Genomic DNA, 21,450 nt, shown 5'->3' with positions numbered 1-21,450 from the left:
AAATTATGGTAATCGTGTGATAGCAAGACTGCCTAAGTTTATATGTGAAAAATAAAGTAATGTTTATGATTACCGATAAACACTGGCCGCTTACAAACGTCTGGTATAAAAACAACGTGTTGTCTATTCGCTGATGAAGGTTTTTTATTGTTTTAACTATGGTTATTTAATTTTTATTATATTTATTGCACATATTGTGTTAAACGTGATCCTACTTCTATTAAGTAAAAATAAAAATTCAAAAATAAAAATAAAAATTTATTCATTAAAAACTTCTTTTTGTATAAAAGTATAAAAAAATTCAAATTACTTTTTTTACAAAATTGCTTTATTGTCATGTAAAATCTGACATTTGATCTTATAGTTAGTTAAACAAAATACATTAATTTAAATTGAACCTATTAAAAAAAAGTAAAAGATAACATATTAAATTGTTAAAATATTTTCTACTTTTATTCGAAGAAAATACAAACAATTTTTCACTTTTCTTTGGTGTGCTATAAATCTTGCCATTTTCGTACGAAAATGTGTTATAATCTTGTCTGAAAAATAAAACATATTAAATTATTTCATCAATATAGTGACAAGAAATATTAAAACATTATTACTAAAAAATAGGCATGAAAATTAAAAAATATTTTATCATATGATTTTGACTTCGCTCCAGTTGGGTAAAAAAATCATTTTTAATTTTTCTAAATAAAAGCTTTCATTTTAATACAAACGCTATATGTTATACTGAAATTTAATTAAATCGAAAACTTTTTTAGCCCATACCCTTAATGTATTATTAATATAAATTTTAAGAAATAAATTAAAAATTTCAAACAAATAAATAATAATGTAAAAGACAAAAAACAAAAACTTAAAAATATCAACAAAAACATCAACACAAAACACGACTTTCTTACCTTTAGCCAGTAACCAAAAATATTGTTAGAACAAAACACTGCTTCTGTGAATAATAAGTGCAGACAAAAACTGTGCGCGTTACATATAAAAATTACATATATACACAAATATTTTTTTATAATTATCGATTTTTGTCTTAAAATACATGATTGTGTATATTGTGATTTGCATATTTAATTAAAAATTATTAAACTTATTAATATGTTTTCTCTAATTATCAATTTTTTTTTTATCAAATGAAAATTAAGCATCTAAAAATGAAAGCATCTGACGTAAATTATGTTAATTGAAAAAATCTTCTATGTTCTTTAATGTTTATAGATATGAAGGGATTACATAAAAATAAACAAATTCAACTTTTAAATACACGTTTAATCGAAACCCTTGATATACAAATAAGTACGTTTGCACAAATACAACACAGCACTAGCGATTAACAGATAATACAAAACACTGTACAATTATAGATTAAACAACAATTATTTATCGCTATATTTGAACAATTTTATCGTCGAATTTGTAATGGAAATACAAATTTAAGAAAATAATAATTGGATTCTAAAAGTTGGCACATAAGTTGAAAAAAAAGAAAAACAATTTCGGTAACATTAAAAAAATGTAAATTGAAGGTCTACTACTACCTTATACCTTATATGCAATTTTATACTTTTTTAATCAAATATATATTTCAATTTATATTTCCATTATTTTTTCAACTCTTATAATAATAATACTATTCTAATTTTCTGGGATTATATATGGACCCCAAAAATATAGGCTTTTTTGTAATATACATGAGAGAGTAAACGCTAATATAAACACTCCTATTCTATTAATTATTCAAAAAGCAGATCCTATTTTGAAATAATACTTTTATTTGAGATAAAAAAAAATGATACAGGTATATAAAAAATAAATGAATTACAAAAATAATGTATTGAGCACATAAGAAATAAATAAAAAATAAATGGAAAGAAATCAGATCTTTATCAGTCTCATTTTGAAAGTATTTGAGCGGAAATATAAAAAATAATTTAAAAAATACAAAATACTTTTAAACACAATACACGAGAAATATATTAAAAAATAAAAATTAAAGTTATTTCTTATCTACAGCTCCATTCTTAAATTCAAAAAACGACATGTTTTAATTGCGTAGGCTAAACGAATCGTTTTCAAATTTAGCAACTGGGATTTAGACATAATTTTTTTATTATTTTTATTACACATTTGAATATTCTGAAGAAATCCTAAAGCCTCCATACGTTTTAAATAGTTATTTATTTAATGACAATACTGCATTTACATCAGAATGCCTATTGCTTGTAAAATATCAAGTATATATTTAAGCAGATGAAGTCATTTTACTTCAGACTCCGAAATAGCTGAATTCTATATTTTTAGCAACAAAATAGGGGAAATTATTTATTGGAACGAAGTTCCTCACGGCAGGCTTGACATTTGGCTGGGCGACCGAACCGAAAAAAATGTGATACTAAACCGTAAGAAAAATATATAACGGAAGTGACGTAATATCAGTCGACTGTATAATATAACGTTTGTAAAACTAAAATATTGCTAGTAAACTTTTTTAAAATTATTTATGTAATTTTATACTGTCGACAAAAATAAATAAAGACACGTTTTTTTTATTTCACTTAATAGTTTGAATTATTATTATTATTATTATTATTTTGTTTTTTGTTTGATTTATTTTGTTTTACGGTATTTGTTATTTTCTAAAATACTAAATTTCCTTAATACTTTTATGTTCTTAATTAAATACCAATCAACAAAATTAAAAAAAAAAATCAATAATATATATAAAATTCAACTTTATTTTTTCAAATTGTGTTGCTTGATACTATCCGAAGGAACTTCGTTCCTACCTGGTGTCCCATGACACCACATAATTTTATTTGACATAAATAAATTTATTTATATTAGTAAAACTTTTTTGAACACACTAAAATCAGTAAGTATCTGTATGATTTAATTCTATAACATTAAATCTACCCTCAAAGGAGCAGCGCAATATAAAAAATCTATCACATTGCAAAATTGTGACTTTTATCAAGATAGAGGATATAAAAATGCGTTGAGGGCCTCTTTTATTGGTCGTGGATAGCGTTATTTGACGAAAGACAGTATATAGGATATAAAAGTTGTACTTTCTTACCATGAATTTCCACTTAACTTATGAGATATTTCTATTCGCGTGAATATAAAATTTGTAGTTTATAATTGAGGAAAAACAGATCCTAATTGCCTATTCTACTTCCTTCTGTTAAAGTCTATTCCTAACTTATGTGCAGGATAAACTATCCACGACCGATGAAAAAGGCCCTTATTATCTATATTTTCAAATGCATACATAGTCTGCAGTCTAATTTTTCAACATTTTTTTAGTTAAATATATGTTATAGGTCATAGTATTCTTTGAATTTATCAACATACACTTCATATTTTTATCATAATGAATGTTTGGATTTTATAATTTTCATTAATTATAAAAAGATTTTAAAAATGATTGTGTTCTGCTATTTTGTTTATTATTAAAGAAAGCTATAGTAATAAACTTTATTTTTAAATATTAGCTGCAGGTGACACCTGGCTCTAATCATAGCTTCTAATTATTAACATGTTTTCTTCTTTTATTATAATTATTATAGACGCATTAATATGGATAACTCAACAATTATACGTGACATCTCGTTCAAATTTAAATGGGACCACACAATAAGCACCAGCCCTCGAATATAAAATTCAGCAAAAGCAGTACACCCAGTAAAATGTTATGCGGTACACACATAAAATACAGTCGAATAGAGAACCTGCTCATTTTCTTGACGTCGATTAAGAAAATTAAATCTAACTAACCTATACCCGTGCGAATAATTCGCACTAAATAAGTAAATACACGTGAGTTGATTTGAAATTGAATAAAAAATTTACTGACCGTCAATCATGTTGACGTTGTTTTATTTTAATAATTAATTAATTTACAATAATAAAAGCAATAATAATTTCTTTAGTGATTGATGGCGGTAAAGCAGGCAATTATCTATAAAATGATATATAGTTTGTGTGTAATTATATAAATAATAATATATGTTTAATAATTATATAATAATAATTATATAATAATAATAATATATGTTTAATAATAATAATATATGTATAATTTATGTGTGTGCGCCTAGATGAGTTTTTTTTTAAATCCAGGCAAACATCTTAACCTTAGCGTATTAATAATATACAGGGTGGGGATGACAATACGACAATAACTTTGACATCGTATATGTAATGATATTCCAAGCCCACATACAAAAAATCAATAAAATACATCCAGTAGTTTAGTCAAAAAATATGATTTTTCATTTTTTAAAATTACTACGTGTTGTATAACATTAATAAACGGTCACCCGCAGGTTAACGACCCTTTGAGCGCGATCGGTACAAACATAATATTACGCGTACGCGTAATTTAAAAACGTGCAAAATTGTTATCTATTTTGGTAGGTCAGTGTTGTGTTAAGACATATTAAAAACATTTGTTAAATAGTTTTAATATTCAGTATGATTCTAATAATTTTCTTTTTATAATTTTTGTTTTTTAAAAATTTATTGTTTCTTTTAATGCTTTAAGAAACAATAAAATTTTTTAAATTCTGAAAATCTAAATTCTGAATCTAACATAGTTTTTGCAAGTAGGTAACGGGTCACGGGGAGCACACATGGCATATCAACAATATTTAATAAATTTAAGTATTTCATTGACTATATTTATTTCAAGATCAAAATATTCGCGAAACTTTTGCTCGAGCAGTCCAACAAATGCGATAAAGACAACAAATAACAATAACAACAATTATTAATAATAAAATACCACGTTATTACATTAAAATATTAAATCTTGCAACAGCTGAAAAAAACAATCAACGTGGCACGTGTGTTGCAATGGCCCTGAGAACGTCTAACGGTTTAAGGACAACTGGCTGTGCCAGGGCTGCTAGAAAAATTTGTCACACTCATACAAAATTTTCTGTGGTCATATTTTTTTAACAAAAGAATTTGTTGGCTTAAAATTCGTATAATTTTCGTTTCTTCTTATTAATTTCTTGACTAATAATGTGCCCTTCAGTGTATCATTGGATAAACTGTTTCTAAGTTTTGTTCTGATTAAATGAACTTCGTTGAATGCTCGTTCATATTATAGATTGCACTGTGATGGGGAAAAAATAATAAATTTAAAGCAAATTGAGGCAATATTTTATAATTTTCAAATTGTTTTTTATTTCAAAATGTATTTTTTTTCAAGTCGAAATTATTATCACAAAAGAAATTATAAGTTTCATTAGAAAGCAAACAAATACAGCCTTTATATGATTTTTCAGAGTCTTCATTTAAGTAAAAGATCTAGGAACGCGTTACGTAGTTGGGAAATTCAACGAAATTCATGCTTGCCGGTGGATGACGTTTCTTTAATTATGAAATGCTTCCAGGTAATAGGAATATAAAAATCGTACATTTTGCGTACGATCTTAGTCTAGCGATCGTACATGAGTAAAAATGCAAAAAAAAAATCGTATGAGTACGATTAAAATCGTACATCTGGCAGCCCTGGTGCGTAGGCTAGCGTAAACAAAACATGTTATAACATGTTTTTGGTTTTTTCCAGGCTCGCTGCGTACGCGACAAGCGGCCAGTAGTCTCTATGCCCTTTATTTAGATACTTGTGTTTCTTGATGTTATTAGCGTTGTTTTGTCAATTTTAATTAATTATTGAATTATCTCGAAAAACTCTTGGAGTGAATTGAGCGATATTTAACGCTTTATTTTTATAGTTATAAGTACCTAGTTTAATAGTTATTATGTAAATTGTGCGATATTTAACGCTTTATTTTTATAGTGATAAGTACCTAGTTAATAGTTATTAAGTGAATTGTGCGACATTTAACGCTTTATTTTTATAGTGATAAGTACCTAGTTTAATAGTTATTGAGTGAATTGTGCGAAATTAGACGCTAAGTATTAATATTAACAATAGTTTTTATTTTATTTACAATGCCACGCTATAATTACACAGCTTCGGAGTACGCTGACATGATTTTTGTTTACGGAGAATGTCACGGCAATGCTAATTTGGCAATAAAGAAGTACAGGGAGAGATATGGGAACACCCGTATTTGTCCAACCAATGGCCGCACTATTACAAATGCTTTCCAGAGGATACGGGAAAAATCAATGCTTAATCCCGCATTTAGATACTGCTCCTCCACATGCAAATCGATTGCAGGATGCTGAAATTTTAGATTATTTTTCAAATAACCCAACAACCAGTTTGCGTAAGGCAGCACGTCTCCATCGTGTGGATCATAAAACGATACATAATGTTTTAAAAAGTGACAAACTGAGGCCTTTTAGGTACAGTAAAGTGCATGCAATGTTGTCAAGGGACAAGCCCGTCAGAGCAGCATTCTGCCGCTGGATGCTAAACAAAGTTTTTGATAACCCAAACTTCCTGTACCATGTGATGTGGACGGACGTCAAAACCTTCGATATTGGAAACACGTGAATCCACATCTAGCACGGGAGACGTCCCACCAATACAGGTTTACGGTAAATGTATGGGCGGGCATACATAGAAAAACCATAATTGGTCCTATTTTTATTGACGGCAGTTTAAATTCTGATAAGTTTCTGGAACTCCTAAACGGACCAGTTGCTGATTATATTGACGAGCTTAGTCTAGACGCTTACAGCCAGATGTGGTATCAGCTAGACGGAGCACCTGCTCATTCAGTTGTGTCTGCCAGGGAACGTTTATCGGAAAGGTTCGGACAGCAGTGGATTGGCCGTCATGGACCATCAAGGTGGCCAGCGAGATCACCAGATCTCACGCCGATGGATTTCTTTTTGTGGGGTTTTATAAAAAACGATGTGTACTCAACAGAAGTAAATACAGTTGATGAGTTAAAAAATAGAATTATAAGAGCTTTTATTAAATTAAAAAACATGACCGCCAATGGCGAAATTATGTCAAAATTAATTAATAACATTGTAAGAAGATATAATTTGTGCATCAGTGTTCATGGCGGACATATCGAAAATTTGAAAATTTAGTACTATCACCGTCCAAACAACCCAAGTAGTAGTTCATTGTGGCACCGCGCGTCATAAAAGGTCAGTGAACCCATAGCTACACATGTTGTAATAAAATTTTATCATATTTTTCTTATTTAGTTTGTTTGAAAAAAAATTTTTTTTTATTTTGACCGTAGGACTTTTTTGATGGTTTTGAAATACTCCTATAAACTAGTATTACCGATGTTATCAATTTTTGTCGTATTGTCATCCCCACTCTGTATATGATGATACATTTTGACAAATACGTTTAGTAAGATCCTTAATGATAATTTAAGAATTAATTTGTAAAAGTTTCTGTTTTCCTTTCAACAAATGCTATGAATAATAAAGTAAAGTATATGAATGTAGATATCTAGGGAAATGAAAAATTAATTAGATTAAAGTATAAGCGCTACTTAATAAAGTTGGCTATTACGTAAGTTTGTATGTACCTCGTGTTAGGATATTCAATCAAATCAATTAAATCAAATTAATTGTTGTTTTTGCAATCTTAACTTTTTTGTTAGTTTTTTTCCGTTTCCAATAATTTATGTATGGTTTTGCCTACAAGCGATAGATTTTTGACCCAATTTGTATGGAGTCTACGTTAAAATTCTATATCTAGTAAACAAATTCAGAGATAGGTAGTATATTGAAACTGGCTATTAATGTTTGACATTTCAAGCTAAAGCCAACTTATAGACATTCTTAAAACTATTTATAATACCTAAATTATACTAAGTTTTTTCCAATAAATAAGTTATTAAACAAGTATGGCAGTTGAAGCTTGACCTATATCTAGGAATAATAAATATTTATACTAAATGAAAAGAAATTGTGATTTCAAAAAAAAATGATTGAGGATGATGAGATTTTGTTTACATAAATAAATTATAGACATATGTTATGGTTCAATTTTTGTGTTACTTTCTCATATTTCTTTTCATTTTGTACTAATTAAATTGAAATAACGTTATAACTAAATTAATGCTATACAAATTTCAACAGATAACAAATATACTATTGTTATCATGCAGCATATTAATATTTTAATTTATTAAGCGTTGTTTAGTAATTATTATTATTTTTTTATGCAATAACATGCTACATTATTTTATTTTTATAAAATAGTATTTTTAAAATACTGTTCATTAGCCATGTCAATAGTAATACAATTTTTATTATTTAATGCAATGCAATGAGTTAAATTCTATTTTATTTTATTTCTTTGACAAATTATGGTTTTATATTGAAATTTACAATTAATTAAGATTCCACCAACATGCACCATAATTAGATTTTTATAGATGATTTAAATTGTGATTTAATTTTTATCATATTAACGTAAGTGCGTTTATCTAGTATAGAAAGCAATATTGGTTCCAAAACTCAGTATCATCAATATGTTTTTTAATAGTAGTATATAATTCTCAGCCTTTGGAAAGTTCTCTTAAAATGCACAAACTCATCAACAGGTCATTCTGTTAAGATGAGTTAAACTATCCATTAACAAAATTACGATTGCAGGTCTCAAATATTATGCCATATATTTTAAAATTATTGATATATCAAATACTGAAAATTACTTAAATAGAAAAAAATAACGCGTTTTGCTGTCTTGTTTTGTCGAAGTTAAAATAATATTCAAATGAAATATTGAAAATTACTTCAATTTAGAAAATACATTTTCGTTGTTAATTTCCTCGACATTTCAGGCATTGTTTTTTTAAGTAGCTGCTTTAATTATTATGAAATTATTTAATTATTTATATTTAATATGAAAGACACGGTCTTATACACAGGTCGTACAACTACATTTGAAGGGGTACGTCCGCTTAATGGCGCTTTTCTTTTCAATTTACGGCCACCGGAGGCATGACGATCGATGGGTGTGCTGTGCAACGAAAACAGATAACCAATTACAATGAAACGTTACTCAATATAACCAATTACAATGAAGCGTCATTCAACCGGTGTGCGCAGTGCGCACCGCACCAAGTGACCGCACCCATCGATAGCAATGACGTATAGTGGCGTTGACGCGAACGAAAAGTTATGACACTAACGTACTAATCTCTCACCATTGAAATTGGGCTAAGTTGCATCTATATATAAGACCATGCTAAAAAAAATAACGTAGCCTAATTCAAAATAAAAATTGCCAGGGTATCGTAGATTAATGCTGCCAGTTATGAATTTAATAATTAAATAGTTGCCAGATTAATTGTATTATTAAATTATTTAATATTTAAATTTTTAGTTTGATTTTGACAGTTATTTTTTCTTTTAAATAATTTTGAAATGATAATAGCCAAGATAATTAATTTGAAGTTTTTTTGTAATATTATATATGTTTAAGATTTGGCGTAAGCGTAATAATAGCGTAATAATAATAAGCATTTGAGGAGAAAGAGGCGGACATTTTGGAATTTAAGACAGTTCTAAAATAAAGAAAAAAATTAACATTTTCCGTAACGAGTTAAGTTTAAATTAGACATAATTAGTATCTGTATGCTCTAAAGCCTCTTCTTCAACAAAATAGTTTTTATATCGGTTCAATTTTATATTTTCTATTTATTTATTTCACTGGATTATAACAGGAAAGTTATTATTGTAACTAGGTGTAGCTAATTTAGCTAAATTTTTCTTCGCTTTCCATATGTTGCTGTACTTCATACGTTGATATTGAAATACTTGAGGTTTCAGACGTAAGATGTGTAATTTCAACCTGTACAAATAATATTGATAAAAAAAAAAAATTGGAAAAAAGTTGTTACATTAAAAAATATATCTTAATATAAAACTAACAAATCTTTATTTACAATTTATTATCACTTAATACAAGTAAAAAGTTGTTGCTAATTGAATTATAATAAAAAAAGGTTAGTCAAACATTAAGATACTTTTTTTATAATATTACACATAAATTTAATTATGAACTTTTTTCTTACATATCATGATAATTATTTTATATTAGACAAATATATATCACATGACAATTTTTGTAAAAATTAATACCAAATATTAGATATTTCTATATAAATGTTTATTCTATATAAATGTTAAATATTAATAAATGTAACCTTACCTTTTCATCACAGTACTGCATACCTACAACTATGGTAGTAATTTTTTTAAATAGCAACTTCAGATTAAAAAAGAAACACATGCATAAAGCTTTTGAAATACCCTAAAAAGCTTTTAAATTTCGCGCTTTTGATAATCATGCAAGCAAATTAATTTATAAACCCATTATCTAAAAGTACATGTATTAATCCATTTAGGAAGAATTATTTTGATAAATCGTAAGTAATAGTAAATGGTCTTGGTTTTACATAAAAATCATAACATTTTTTAGCGCCATTTTGACATTTTGGCCTCTGACAGTAGCAGAATGAAAAAAAAAAATGACACTAAAAACTTAAAATTTGAATTAAAATCAATTTAACACGGTTTTTGCTGTGTTAAAATTCACATTTCTTTTGGAACTAATTTAATTTCGAACATATCTTGTTCAAGATTCAGCCGTTTCTTGGCGATAAAATGAAATGATTTAATATAGGAACGGGTTTCAGTGCTGCCAAGTTTGAATTATGATACACATTGAACATGTCAATTTCGTTCGTCAGGTAAATTTTGTTTGTTAGATTTTAAATAGGATATTTACCATGTTTGTAGATATTATACGTTTTTATTTTTACTATACAGACACACAAACACACAAAGAGTACGTTTCAATTTTAGATTTAGTTACTCTTACGGCCGTTTTCGATAATCTATTTTTATTTACACAATTTGTAAAACTGGCCGTTAGCTATTCAAGAAATTTTCAGCTTTTATGAAATGACGAAAGCGTGATCCTTGCGGGCTCTTGATCTATTATGATACTTAAAACGGTCCAAAATTATTTGGCATTTTTTTTTCGATACAGTCGCCTGTTTCTAAGCTATTTTAATACCTATGATTAGACTGTATACAACAAATATGCTGATAATTCCATATACTTAAAATAAATTTAAAACAATCGTTTTACTTTCAAATATTTATTCTACGTTTTGATCTTAAATAGTTAACAACAACAAAATATACATTGTAATAGTAACAACGACGTAACATAACATTTTCACACACCATTTTTGTTCTTCTAAGGGTGACCTATTTATGACTGTCGCTGATAACTTATAGCAAAATAACTAACTATATTAATATTATATAGCTGAAAAATATATTTATTTGTTTGTTTAATCATGCTAATGTCACGAACTGCTGGTTCGAATCGAAAAGATATTTTTGTGTTGGATAGACTAGATTTACCGAAGAATGTTATAGACAATTTTTTTTCCTCCATCTAACGCGTATGAAACCGCAGCACACAGTTAGTGTAAGATAAAGCGTAATTTACTATAGTGTCAACTCATTATATATGATTACTATCCCTTTATATCTTAGGAGTATGCGATATAGACGTTGGCCGATCCTCAGATCTACCCGATACACACACACAATTTCATAAAAATACGTCCAGCCGTTTCGGAGGAGTATGTTAACTAACATTGTGACACGACAATTTTATATATGATTATATAAATACAATTTTATTATAAAAATATCAACACAAAAAAAGAAAAGAAGAAAAAGAAATTTAAATCAAGAGCTTACTTTTAATTTTAAATGGAACAACTAACATTGTCATATGAAAAAAAAAAAACAAAATTTAAAATAACATTGAATTTTATAATCGTGTAATTATAATTTAATGATTAGGTCACCCCTTACAAGAAAGTATTAAATGTACCGATCTGTAAGTATTCAAAAGATACTGGCAAGTCAGGAAGGAACCCTAAAATACCTACTATTTTAAACATTTCCTTATTAATACCGAATTGTTTTCTGAATATAGCAACAGGATTTAAACTTACGATTGGTATTTTAATGTATTGAATATATTACAGCAGAGTATGTCGTCGTTTTTCTATGTATATTGTTTACATTTCAAATACTTACAGACCATGTTAATATATATTAATATTATATCGTAAAACACTCACAAGAAGCCGATTATATTTATTAAGCGAATATAAATTGCATTCGAATTGAACAACCTTTAGAAACAGTGATTACTGTTATGCTGTTCCCACACTGCCGTTTAACTTTCGAAGTTTTTTACTGGAAATTTATTTTAAATGATAATTATACTGCTTCAAAATTAACGAGCGAATGTTTAGGCGTAGTTTCTTGTCTTAGGTGAAAATTTTAAACATACTTTGTTCGCGAAAATGAATAATAAATGCCCCAGAGTCAAAGTCGGATTAATTCTTATGGGAGGCGAGAAACACAACACAGACCATAGTAAACATCAGTATGGCCTATATAAACGATTTACACGACCAGGGATTGAACTGACCACTGTCAACGCAATAGCAAATGACGTGATTACTGCACCAACGCGTTGACAAATTATTCTTTGTAAACTTGAAAACTAGCTTTTAAAATTCAAATCAATTCCAATCATATTGCAATTGGAATTGGTGATATGAGTTTCTATGAATCTTCTCAAAAATGAATATCCAATTTCCTTTTTCGTGTAACGGAAACATATTGTACAAAACTTTACAATAGTGGTAATCTATGTGATATTTTTAGCAAACAATTAGAAAGTCTTGAACCCCCGTATTATTTGGTCAGGTTTTAGACTAACCTCATATCCATAAAATCACGTGTATATTTTACACAAAGTATATTGAATTTATCAAAGTATATTTTTTAAATACAGGTATAATCTGATAAAATTTTGTAAAATTTTCAGTTTCTATGTTTCCAGAAAGCAATCAAGTTTGCAGAATAACTGTTTATTCATTTGTGGTTTAATAATCGCGAGTTCAATGAAAAATAAAAACACGTGATATCTCATTACAGACAGCTTGTGATATTGCGTGATTTTTATCCGAACCTCTCCCCCATTTCGCGATTAATGAAAGTCCCCATACCGAAAAATTCAGGTTTCGTGACTGATTTTCTTAATTTGTTCCTTCATTCATTTAGACTAATAGCTTTTTTCTTTGGTACCAATATAGAAGCCTATTTCACCACAGTCGAGATTACGTTTATTTGTTTTTTAAGAATACGAAATGCTGGATGAGGACTGTGGAAAACCACGAAGTTTGGCGCTTGGGGAGGCCTATATCCAGTAGAGAACTGCGGTAGGCTGAAGCAATAGCAAAGCGACAGCGATTCTGAAGTTAGACGCAAGTATAGAAACAGCATAATATTGACTAAGCTAACAACATTGGTCGACTATATATTGGCAACATTGAATATAACTGTCAAATATTGCTTCCATAGACATTTAAAACAAACCACAGATAAGCTATAAAATTAATGTGTGATTAAACCCCATTTTTAACACACACTGTTAGTTTTTTTTTTCATATGAATTTTTGGTTTAATTTGAAAAAATAAAATTATTATTTCACGGCATTAAAAATAATGCGATAGAAGATATATTAATATGTAATTTATTGCAAATGACTGACTCTGTTCAATACCAGACCTGATTAATTTTGACATATTAATCATCAGAAACATTTAAAAATTCTTTGACATAAGTGATAATAATTAAAATGTAGATTTAAGTGTTTTATAATCTAAATTAAAATTATACATAATAACGGTTTTTAGTACCGTTACTTTCCTTTTAAAAAGAATCGAAAAACTAAACACTAAAAAGTTAAGCATTAAATTAAAGTTATGAAACTATGATATTATAAAACTTTTGAAAAGTAAGGATAGCTATATAATTATTCACAATCAATTAAATTTTGTTTTTCAAAAAGTTGTATCAACCAATTAAAACTTACAATAGAAAATATAAAGATATTCCATTCGCAAAACATTACTTACATCTTTATATTTAAATGTGTCTAAATTTGTACTATGCAAATTAGAATGAAATGACATTTAGAATTAATGAAAAAAAAAATGTATAATGACGCCAAAAAAAAAAAATTGTAATAAATAATATGTACTACAATTACTATCTGTATTTTTAGTTTCATTGTTGATGTTATTTGAGTATAATTTTCTTTCCAAAATAAAAATTATTTTATATCAGACATTCCTATTCGTTAATTGTAAATCCAAAAATTTGTAGAGATGGTAAAAATAAGTCTCAAAAACTTATTATCTCTTGCTAATAAAGCCTATCAGTAACATATGTTAGGCAACCTTTACCAGTAACTAGTGAAACAGGCTGTAGACAAGCCTTGTTTAACGTTTTTAGTTGTCAAATTGACAATCTATCAAAACGTCAGCTGTCATTATGTATTTTGGCGCAAATTTAAACAAATTTTAATTAGCTACGATGTAGCCTAGTATTTATTACGAAAAACGTTATATTAAAAACAATTTTTATTTAATTACATTAAATTTCAGTCGAGGAGTTGAACATGATATTCGAAACGATTTCGAACTTACAAATACGAAACGCATACAGATTAATAATATTAAAAAAGTACAATAAACCATTTAAAAAAATAAAGGATTTAGAAGTTTTCATTCGACATACAAAAATATTAAGAAATATATTGCTGTTCTTACGAATAATTACTGTCATGAAAATTGAAAATAAACAATAAAATGGATTAAATTTATAGCGATTAAAACGTTTTACGAAATCTAATAAAAATAACTATATAACATGGCAACATCCACAACGATCATTATTGCCAGTTACAAAAACCTACGTGCCATTACGACCATCGTGTAACCATACTCCACAAAACGGAAGCACCCATTTTTGTGTTTCAAATATTACAATTATAAATCACTAAAACAAAACTACGAAGCTAAATTTAAATGTTTATAAAAACTTTTAAGCGATTAAACGGTTATTATTTATGGTATCATTTGTAATCAAATTCTACTCTTTGTTTTAATTGCAACTACCCACCATAAAAGCAGCGTCCAAAAATAAGTTAGCATTAAAGTAAAATATTATTTAATTATACATTACATTACTTCAAAAGAATTTATTAATTGCTAAAACATACATTATTTATAAAAATACGCATTTTTGAATAAATATGTCTAGATAAAAACTCATTTTTCAACACGAAAAATTCGTTACTGTATTCTTTTGAAATAATTTAGAACTTTGCATATAATTATGTAATAATTTCCTTATGTATTTGTAGATGTGTCATGCTTAATTCTAGATATTTTCAAAACTATTTAAGTCCGCTTACGGCCGTTTTTAATAATCTATTTATCTCTGGTTTTGTATACTAGCGATTGATTTTTTTTTTTACACAATTTGTATGGAGCTTATGTCAAAATTCAAATATCTAGTAAGCAAATCAGTGATAGATAGAATATTAAAAGTGACTTATCCACAATACTACCTACAGCATTTGAAAGTAGACGCGTTTGTAATAGGATATTTTTTGAAATAGAGACAACATTAAAACTATTTTTAGGAATGACTATTATATATTAATTAGTCTTGATTCGAATGGAATTAAATTAATTCATCACCTAGGTCGGAAAATAAGCGTACGGTTCACTTGATTGTAAGTGTTTACCGAACCTTATAGACGCCAACAACACCAGAAGCATCGTAAGTACGTCACCGACCCTATCCTCAATTCCCTCTTTGATTTGGTCACCTTACTCACCACAGGAACACAACACTGTTTGAAACCTGTATCATTTAGCTGTGATCTTCTGTAAGAACGAGGTACTTCCTCAGTCGGTGTGTTCCAGATTTTGAACATTTATTTCCTGCTATGAACTCTACGAACTATAACTCATTGTACAAAAAAGTTTAAATATGAAGAGACATTTTTTTTGTAAATAACCATTCTGTATGTCCTAAATTAAAGCCAGTTTACGTAAAGACATTATTTTTGTGCATTTTGACTGATCAAACAAATACGCCAATCATTACATAACTATGTCAAATACCTTTGAAATGTTATAGGTAACGCGTTATGGCGATATAAAATAATAATATATATTTTAACTTATTTCAGAAGATATTCATTATTTGTGATAAATATTTCGTATTACAAATATTCCGTATTAAAAATAAATCATAAATGTATCTTATAAGAGGATTCGAAGCATTATTGCTAACATAACGCGTATGCTATAATTAGAGTTTTTTGTTATATGCGTATATGCACATTTTGCAAATTTTTTAGTAAACTTTTTAATTTTTTTACAATGACTTAAAATTATATTGTAATATGTAGTGTTTTTATATATAAATGTATAGTAAAACTTATGTGAAACTAATGTTTACTTGTACTTTTTATAGTTTTAAAAGTTCGTTTCATGTATTTTTTTTTCTTATATATTTCTTTTAATTTAAATAAAATATATATGATGTTAGACACGCTTTGCATAATGTGCTGAAAGCAGTTGCAGTCTATTTCTTAATGTACCTATTTTAGTAATCCATCACCAGCTAAAAACCATTATGGCCGAAATCCAGTTATAACCAGTCTCAGCTGGTGTATCTCAAAGTTACTTGAAGTAGATTTAAATATATATAACATAGTAGTAACTATAATTATACCAATGATATTATAGATTATTTATTTGTAAATTACATTGAAAATCAAAAATTGAGTTAAGACTGGTTTTAACCGGTTCAAAGCTGTTTTAACGAGTAATAACTGGTTACAACTAGTTATTTTTTTTTTAATAAAAAACAAATCTTTATTAAGATATTACAACGTAAATTGTCTTTAGCGTTTATAACCAATTATTAATTTTATCGTGTTAGTGCATTTGTGTATGCTTGGTCTATTTTGAAGCTGTGTTATGACTAGGCGTATACATGTTAAGTTCGTGAAACACCAGGTACCAAATTCTCTGTGAAACATAAAAAAAAAAACGCGAAAATCTGAACGCAATTCTTTTTTTTTTTATCACAGAGAATAAAGTTCCGAAGCATCATAGTATTATATTTTGCATTTCATACTATATAAAAACTCAGTTTTTAGCTTATTTCAATATGAATACTAGTATAGATATCGGCACGGGTATTGAGCGTTCACCTTCAACTTTACTTCGCTATTTTAATGATATAAATATTTTAATGGTGCTAAATACTTTTAAAGTTTTGTTAATTTTCATCTTTGCACTGGGGTAAACAATTATATGTTTGCAACCCCTGCAAAAATAAAATCAAAATTTATTTCATTCAAGTAGGCTTCGAAACGTTTGAATCGACATTTTAAAATTTTAAATCGGTATTAGTTTTAATTGATTCATTATAATTAAATAAACATAAATAAACGCTTCACACTCAATTACCTCCAGTAGGATTTTCTCCTGTGTTGTGGGTCCGGAAACACACAAGCACAAACACCCAGAAGATGACAAACATCGAACCCGCGACTGCCAGCGCAACAACCAGTGCTATGACCGTTGCGCCAACGCGTCGTCAAATTAAAAGTGTAGCTACCACAATGAATAATATGCTTTAGCTATTACATTTTTAGCAAGATGCGTAAAGTGATCCTTACTCTGTCACTCAGCGCCCAATATATGTATGTACATGCCGATCTCTATAATTTTTACCTTTTTGTGTTTGTTTATTGAAATATACTACAATGCTCCACTAACCCGCAAGCAGCGAGGTGGGTTAAACCTCCCTTCTCCTACTTGGAGTGAGAGGCCAATGCCCAGCAGTGGGGTGTTACAGGAATTAATCAATAATTGTTAGATGGTTACTCACCACTTCAGTAGTGAGACAGTTGATGGGTGTGGCTCGCGGTGGTGGTGCGGGGCGGGGGGAGCGTCGCCCCGAACTGGGGGTGGTACCGCGCATGGGGGTCAAGGGGTATCCTGTAATGGTGTAAATATAGCTTTATTAATTTTTTTTGTGAAGTCATGTAGCTATCATTAGTTATTACTTAGTTACCGTTGTGTATTTAATACCTCAAAAGTGGCAAAAAAGCGTACGGACCACCACACCGGACACCAAGAATATAGACGCTATCTTCGACCGTCTCCAAGAGCTCTTTCTGCCTTTCTAACCACAGACACATAGAAATATTTGAGAGCTGTTTTATGCATTGTACTGTACACTTTATTGTGGACCAGATAAAAAAATAAATAATAAAAATTACAAAAACAAGAAAAACTCCAAAATGTATAAAAGGTATAAAAAAATATAAAAAGTATCGAAAATCTTTAATAATGGTGAGGTACTACCCCAGGTGAGCTGCTCATGATTTTGAGCAGGACATATTCCGCTGTGTCCTTACTGAAAAAAAGAACCTTTTTTAATATAAGATTGTGTCATTATAATACCTTGTTCACTACTACTTGACTCCGTGAAACTTGGGGTACCCTCGGTCCACGTGGGCGTCGATCCTTCGACAGACGCTGGAGGCGTCCAACATACACTATAGAGTAGGAAATAAAAAAGAAAAGAAGAGTTATATCGTAACAAGATAACAATGGTATATACTTTAACAGAAAAAAAGTCAAGCATACTCGTGTACTACTACACCATCAAAAAATATTAATTGAAAAGTAGTGTTGCAAAATTCCCAAATACAACATTATTTATAGATATTTTCTGAATTCAATGCGTACTAGTTAAAAAGGAATAATAAATTAATAGTTATTAGTGAACAACTTTAGGATTGGCATTCCAAAAGTATGTATAAAAAAGCAAAATAATTAATCATTTTTGGCTGCAAAAAGATAAGACAATAAAAATTTAAAGAAAAACAAAAATCCGTAGTTAAAAATACTGAAGATAAAAATTACCTGGCCTCATTGCTTCTCGCACTGCTCAACGCTGCCGGCGTCAGAGCCAAAGAAGAGGCGGAAGAGGTCGTCATAACGCTGGCAGCGCTTGACGCACCTCTACGTCTTCCAGACGCACTCGACGAGGTCGTAGAGGACGAGTTAGTCCGACTCGTCCTAGCTGGAGGCGCCTCTTCGAATGGAGGCGGTGGTGTCGAACAACAGGACAACGGCGCGGCTACTATAAACAACTAGCGTTACTAGTGCTAGCTTGAAATGAGCTTATGATAGGATAACATGCTTTACATAATTGTGACTAAATGAAATTTATTTTGATTAATGTTATGATAACTAATCTAATGATTTTTCAAAACGTACACATTATAGCTATACAAATGAATGTGGCAGTTATTAAGCTTCAAAATAAAGCAAAATAATCATCACAGCGAATGCTCAACTGAGTCTCGACTACGACGTAAATAACAATCATTATTAATATGAAAAAGCATGCATTAATTGTTCATTCAATAACACACAATGTGACTGATCTACAACGATTTTTACGTAATGTTATATCACAAAACTATCCTAATTGCAAACTAAAGGACCTCCTCAAATTCTTTCTTCATTTCATACATAATTTTGTCATCGAGTTTGAACACAAAAGTATCATTTTTTATCTCGATTTCCTTCTTTCTAGGTGTGACAGGAGGTCGAACAGTCTCGGGTACTATAGTGACTGAAAACCTCTTTATTTTATCTTGAACGTTTCCAGTATTCGGTTGGAATCCTACTTTTCCAGTATTCGGTTGGAATCCTACGTTTCCAGTATTCGGTTGGAATCCTACGTTTCCAGTATTCGGTTTGAATCCTACTGGATTTGGTGCTCTCGTCTTTTTGTGATAATTAGGTTTCTTAGGAACAGGTTTTGTTGGTTTTTTAGTTTCGATCCTTTGTGGTGGAGGTTCAAATATCTTTTTAGTCTCTTTAACTATATCACCTTTATCGAAGGTCGATAGTATACTATCACGTGAAGACATGACAGAACATGTATCGACTTCAGTATTTTCTTTCAAGATTTGTTTTTGGAATAAATCTATTTTTGTTTTCGCTTTCTTGTGACAAACTATTTCGTCTTTGTTTACATTCGAATGTTCTTCATTGTACGTTTTTATTTCAATCCTTGGTTTCGATTTAGTTCGTGTCATTCCACGGTACGTCTCTTTTATAGATTGGTTAAAGTTGAATTTCTTTGTTATACCAGATATAAAGCCACCCTTAGGACTACCCTTCTCAGGTATCCTTTCTTGATCGGAGTATTGTGATTCTTTTTGTTCAGCAGGCGCCCTTTTTAGAGTATTTATTCTAGATATCAACTTAGCTGCCTTTGACTTGTTGCCGTTGTTATTACCCACTTGCGTACTTTTGAATGGTATTTTAAACTGTTTTTTACTTTTCGGCACAATCTCAATTTTAATTTCTTCTTCTTGTCTTGAGGAGGAGTTTGATATAGTATCAAGAGCAACATCATTGTCTAGTTCATGAATTACGATTACTTCGTCATCACTTGAATCTGTGAACGATGCACCATCATAGTTACCGGTATCTAAGTGTTCCCTTACCATTTTATCAACATTAAATTTGGACATCATTGTCGATTGAGCATTTAAGTCCCTGCTTGAGTTGTTCCTCTGATATAGACTCCCTTCATCTTCAGCGTAGCCCGAGAAAGAGTTGGATGAGCCCAACTTGGAAACATTAAGAGAATCAGACACGGAAGGAATACGGCATGCAGGTTGTCTAAATCTCAAATCATGCCCATAGAAACGTAAATCATCATCACTACTCGTGATAGGTGTTTGCGGTGGTATATCATTAACTGTTAGACGTAAAGTTTGATAGTCACCTTTGGTATCAAGGACCCCCGAATTTGCCCCTCCGCGTTTTGTTTTTGGCGAACCGCGAGGTGGAACCGGGGGTGGTACTCTCTGTTTTGTGGAGCCCTTGAGAACCGCTGGGAACGCTACATCAGGTTCGGAGAGGGTCGTCTTGGCGGCCGCTTGGGATACTTTAGCAGTCGTCGATACGGGAGACGTGACTGATGACGGCGTTATTTGAGCTGTGACATCGGTTAGCGACACTACAGGGTAGGAAAACACTCGAGAAAGTTGTATAGATTTATTCAATAAACAAATATACATTGTATAAATAAAACATATTGGCACAGGAAGGAGAATAAGATATAGCACGGTGTAACAAAACAGTTGTGTTAAAATTGTAAGCGTTTGGCAATTTATCGAGTTAAGTTAGAAATCCAAAATGGCGTGTTTGTATTTATATTTTTTAGATTGAGCTTGACCGCCAATGTATCGTATTTATTATTGGTGCATTGTTGAAATGTGAATGTATAGACAAACATAAGTATAGCATGCAGATTAGTGAGGACGAGGTTTAAAAGTAAAGTGGAATACCCAATAGTAATAGATCCGATAGGTCAATAGCAGCATGAAAAGAAAAGAATTATGACAATTTATGAACTATGGACTTTTTCTTATTAATTATAACTATATATTTAAATTTATTTATGTATTTGCAAACGATATGACATAGTCTTATTTGCTGTATGATTTTTCTAGAAATTTT

The 21,450-nt window shown here is 29.5% G+C and overlaps 1 protein-coding gene across 1 annotated transcript; it reads right to left on the bottom strand.

Annotated features, from left to right (window-relative positions):
- Window positions 1–251: 251 nt before the first annotated feature.
- Window positions 252–21,008, bottom strand: LOC123667759 (mucin-7-like). Its single transcript, XM_045601598.1, has 5 exons — window positions 20,714–21,008; window positions 18,829–19,048; window positions 18,364–18,458; window positions 17,786–17,895; window positions 252–542 (listed from the first exon to the last, which is right to left on the bottom strand). The coding sequence occupies exons 1-5, from the start codon at window positions 21,006–21,008 to the stop codon at window positions 531–533; spliced, it is 732 nt and encodes a 243-aa protein (XP_045457554.1). The 3' UTR covers window positions 252–530.
- Window positions 21,009–21,450: the final 442 nt, after the last annotated feature.

This window comes from Melitaea cinxia, chromosome 29 (assembly GCF_905220565.1).
Source record: "Melitaea cinxia chromosome 29, ilMelCinx1.1, whole genome shotgun sequence".
Taxonomy (NCBI): Eukaryota; Metazoa; Arthropoda; class Insecta; order Lepidoptera; family Nymphalidae; genus Melitaea; species Melitaea cinxia.
This window is presented reverse-complemented; position numbering and strand designations above follow the sequence as displayed.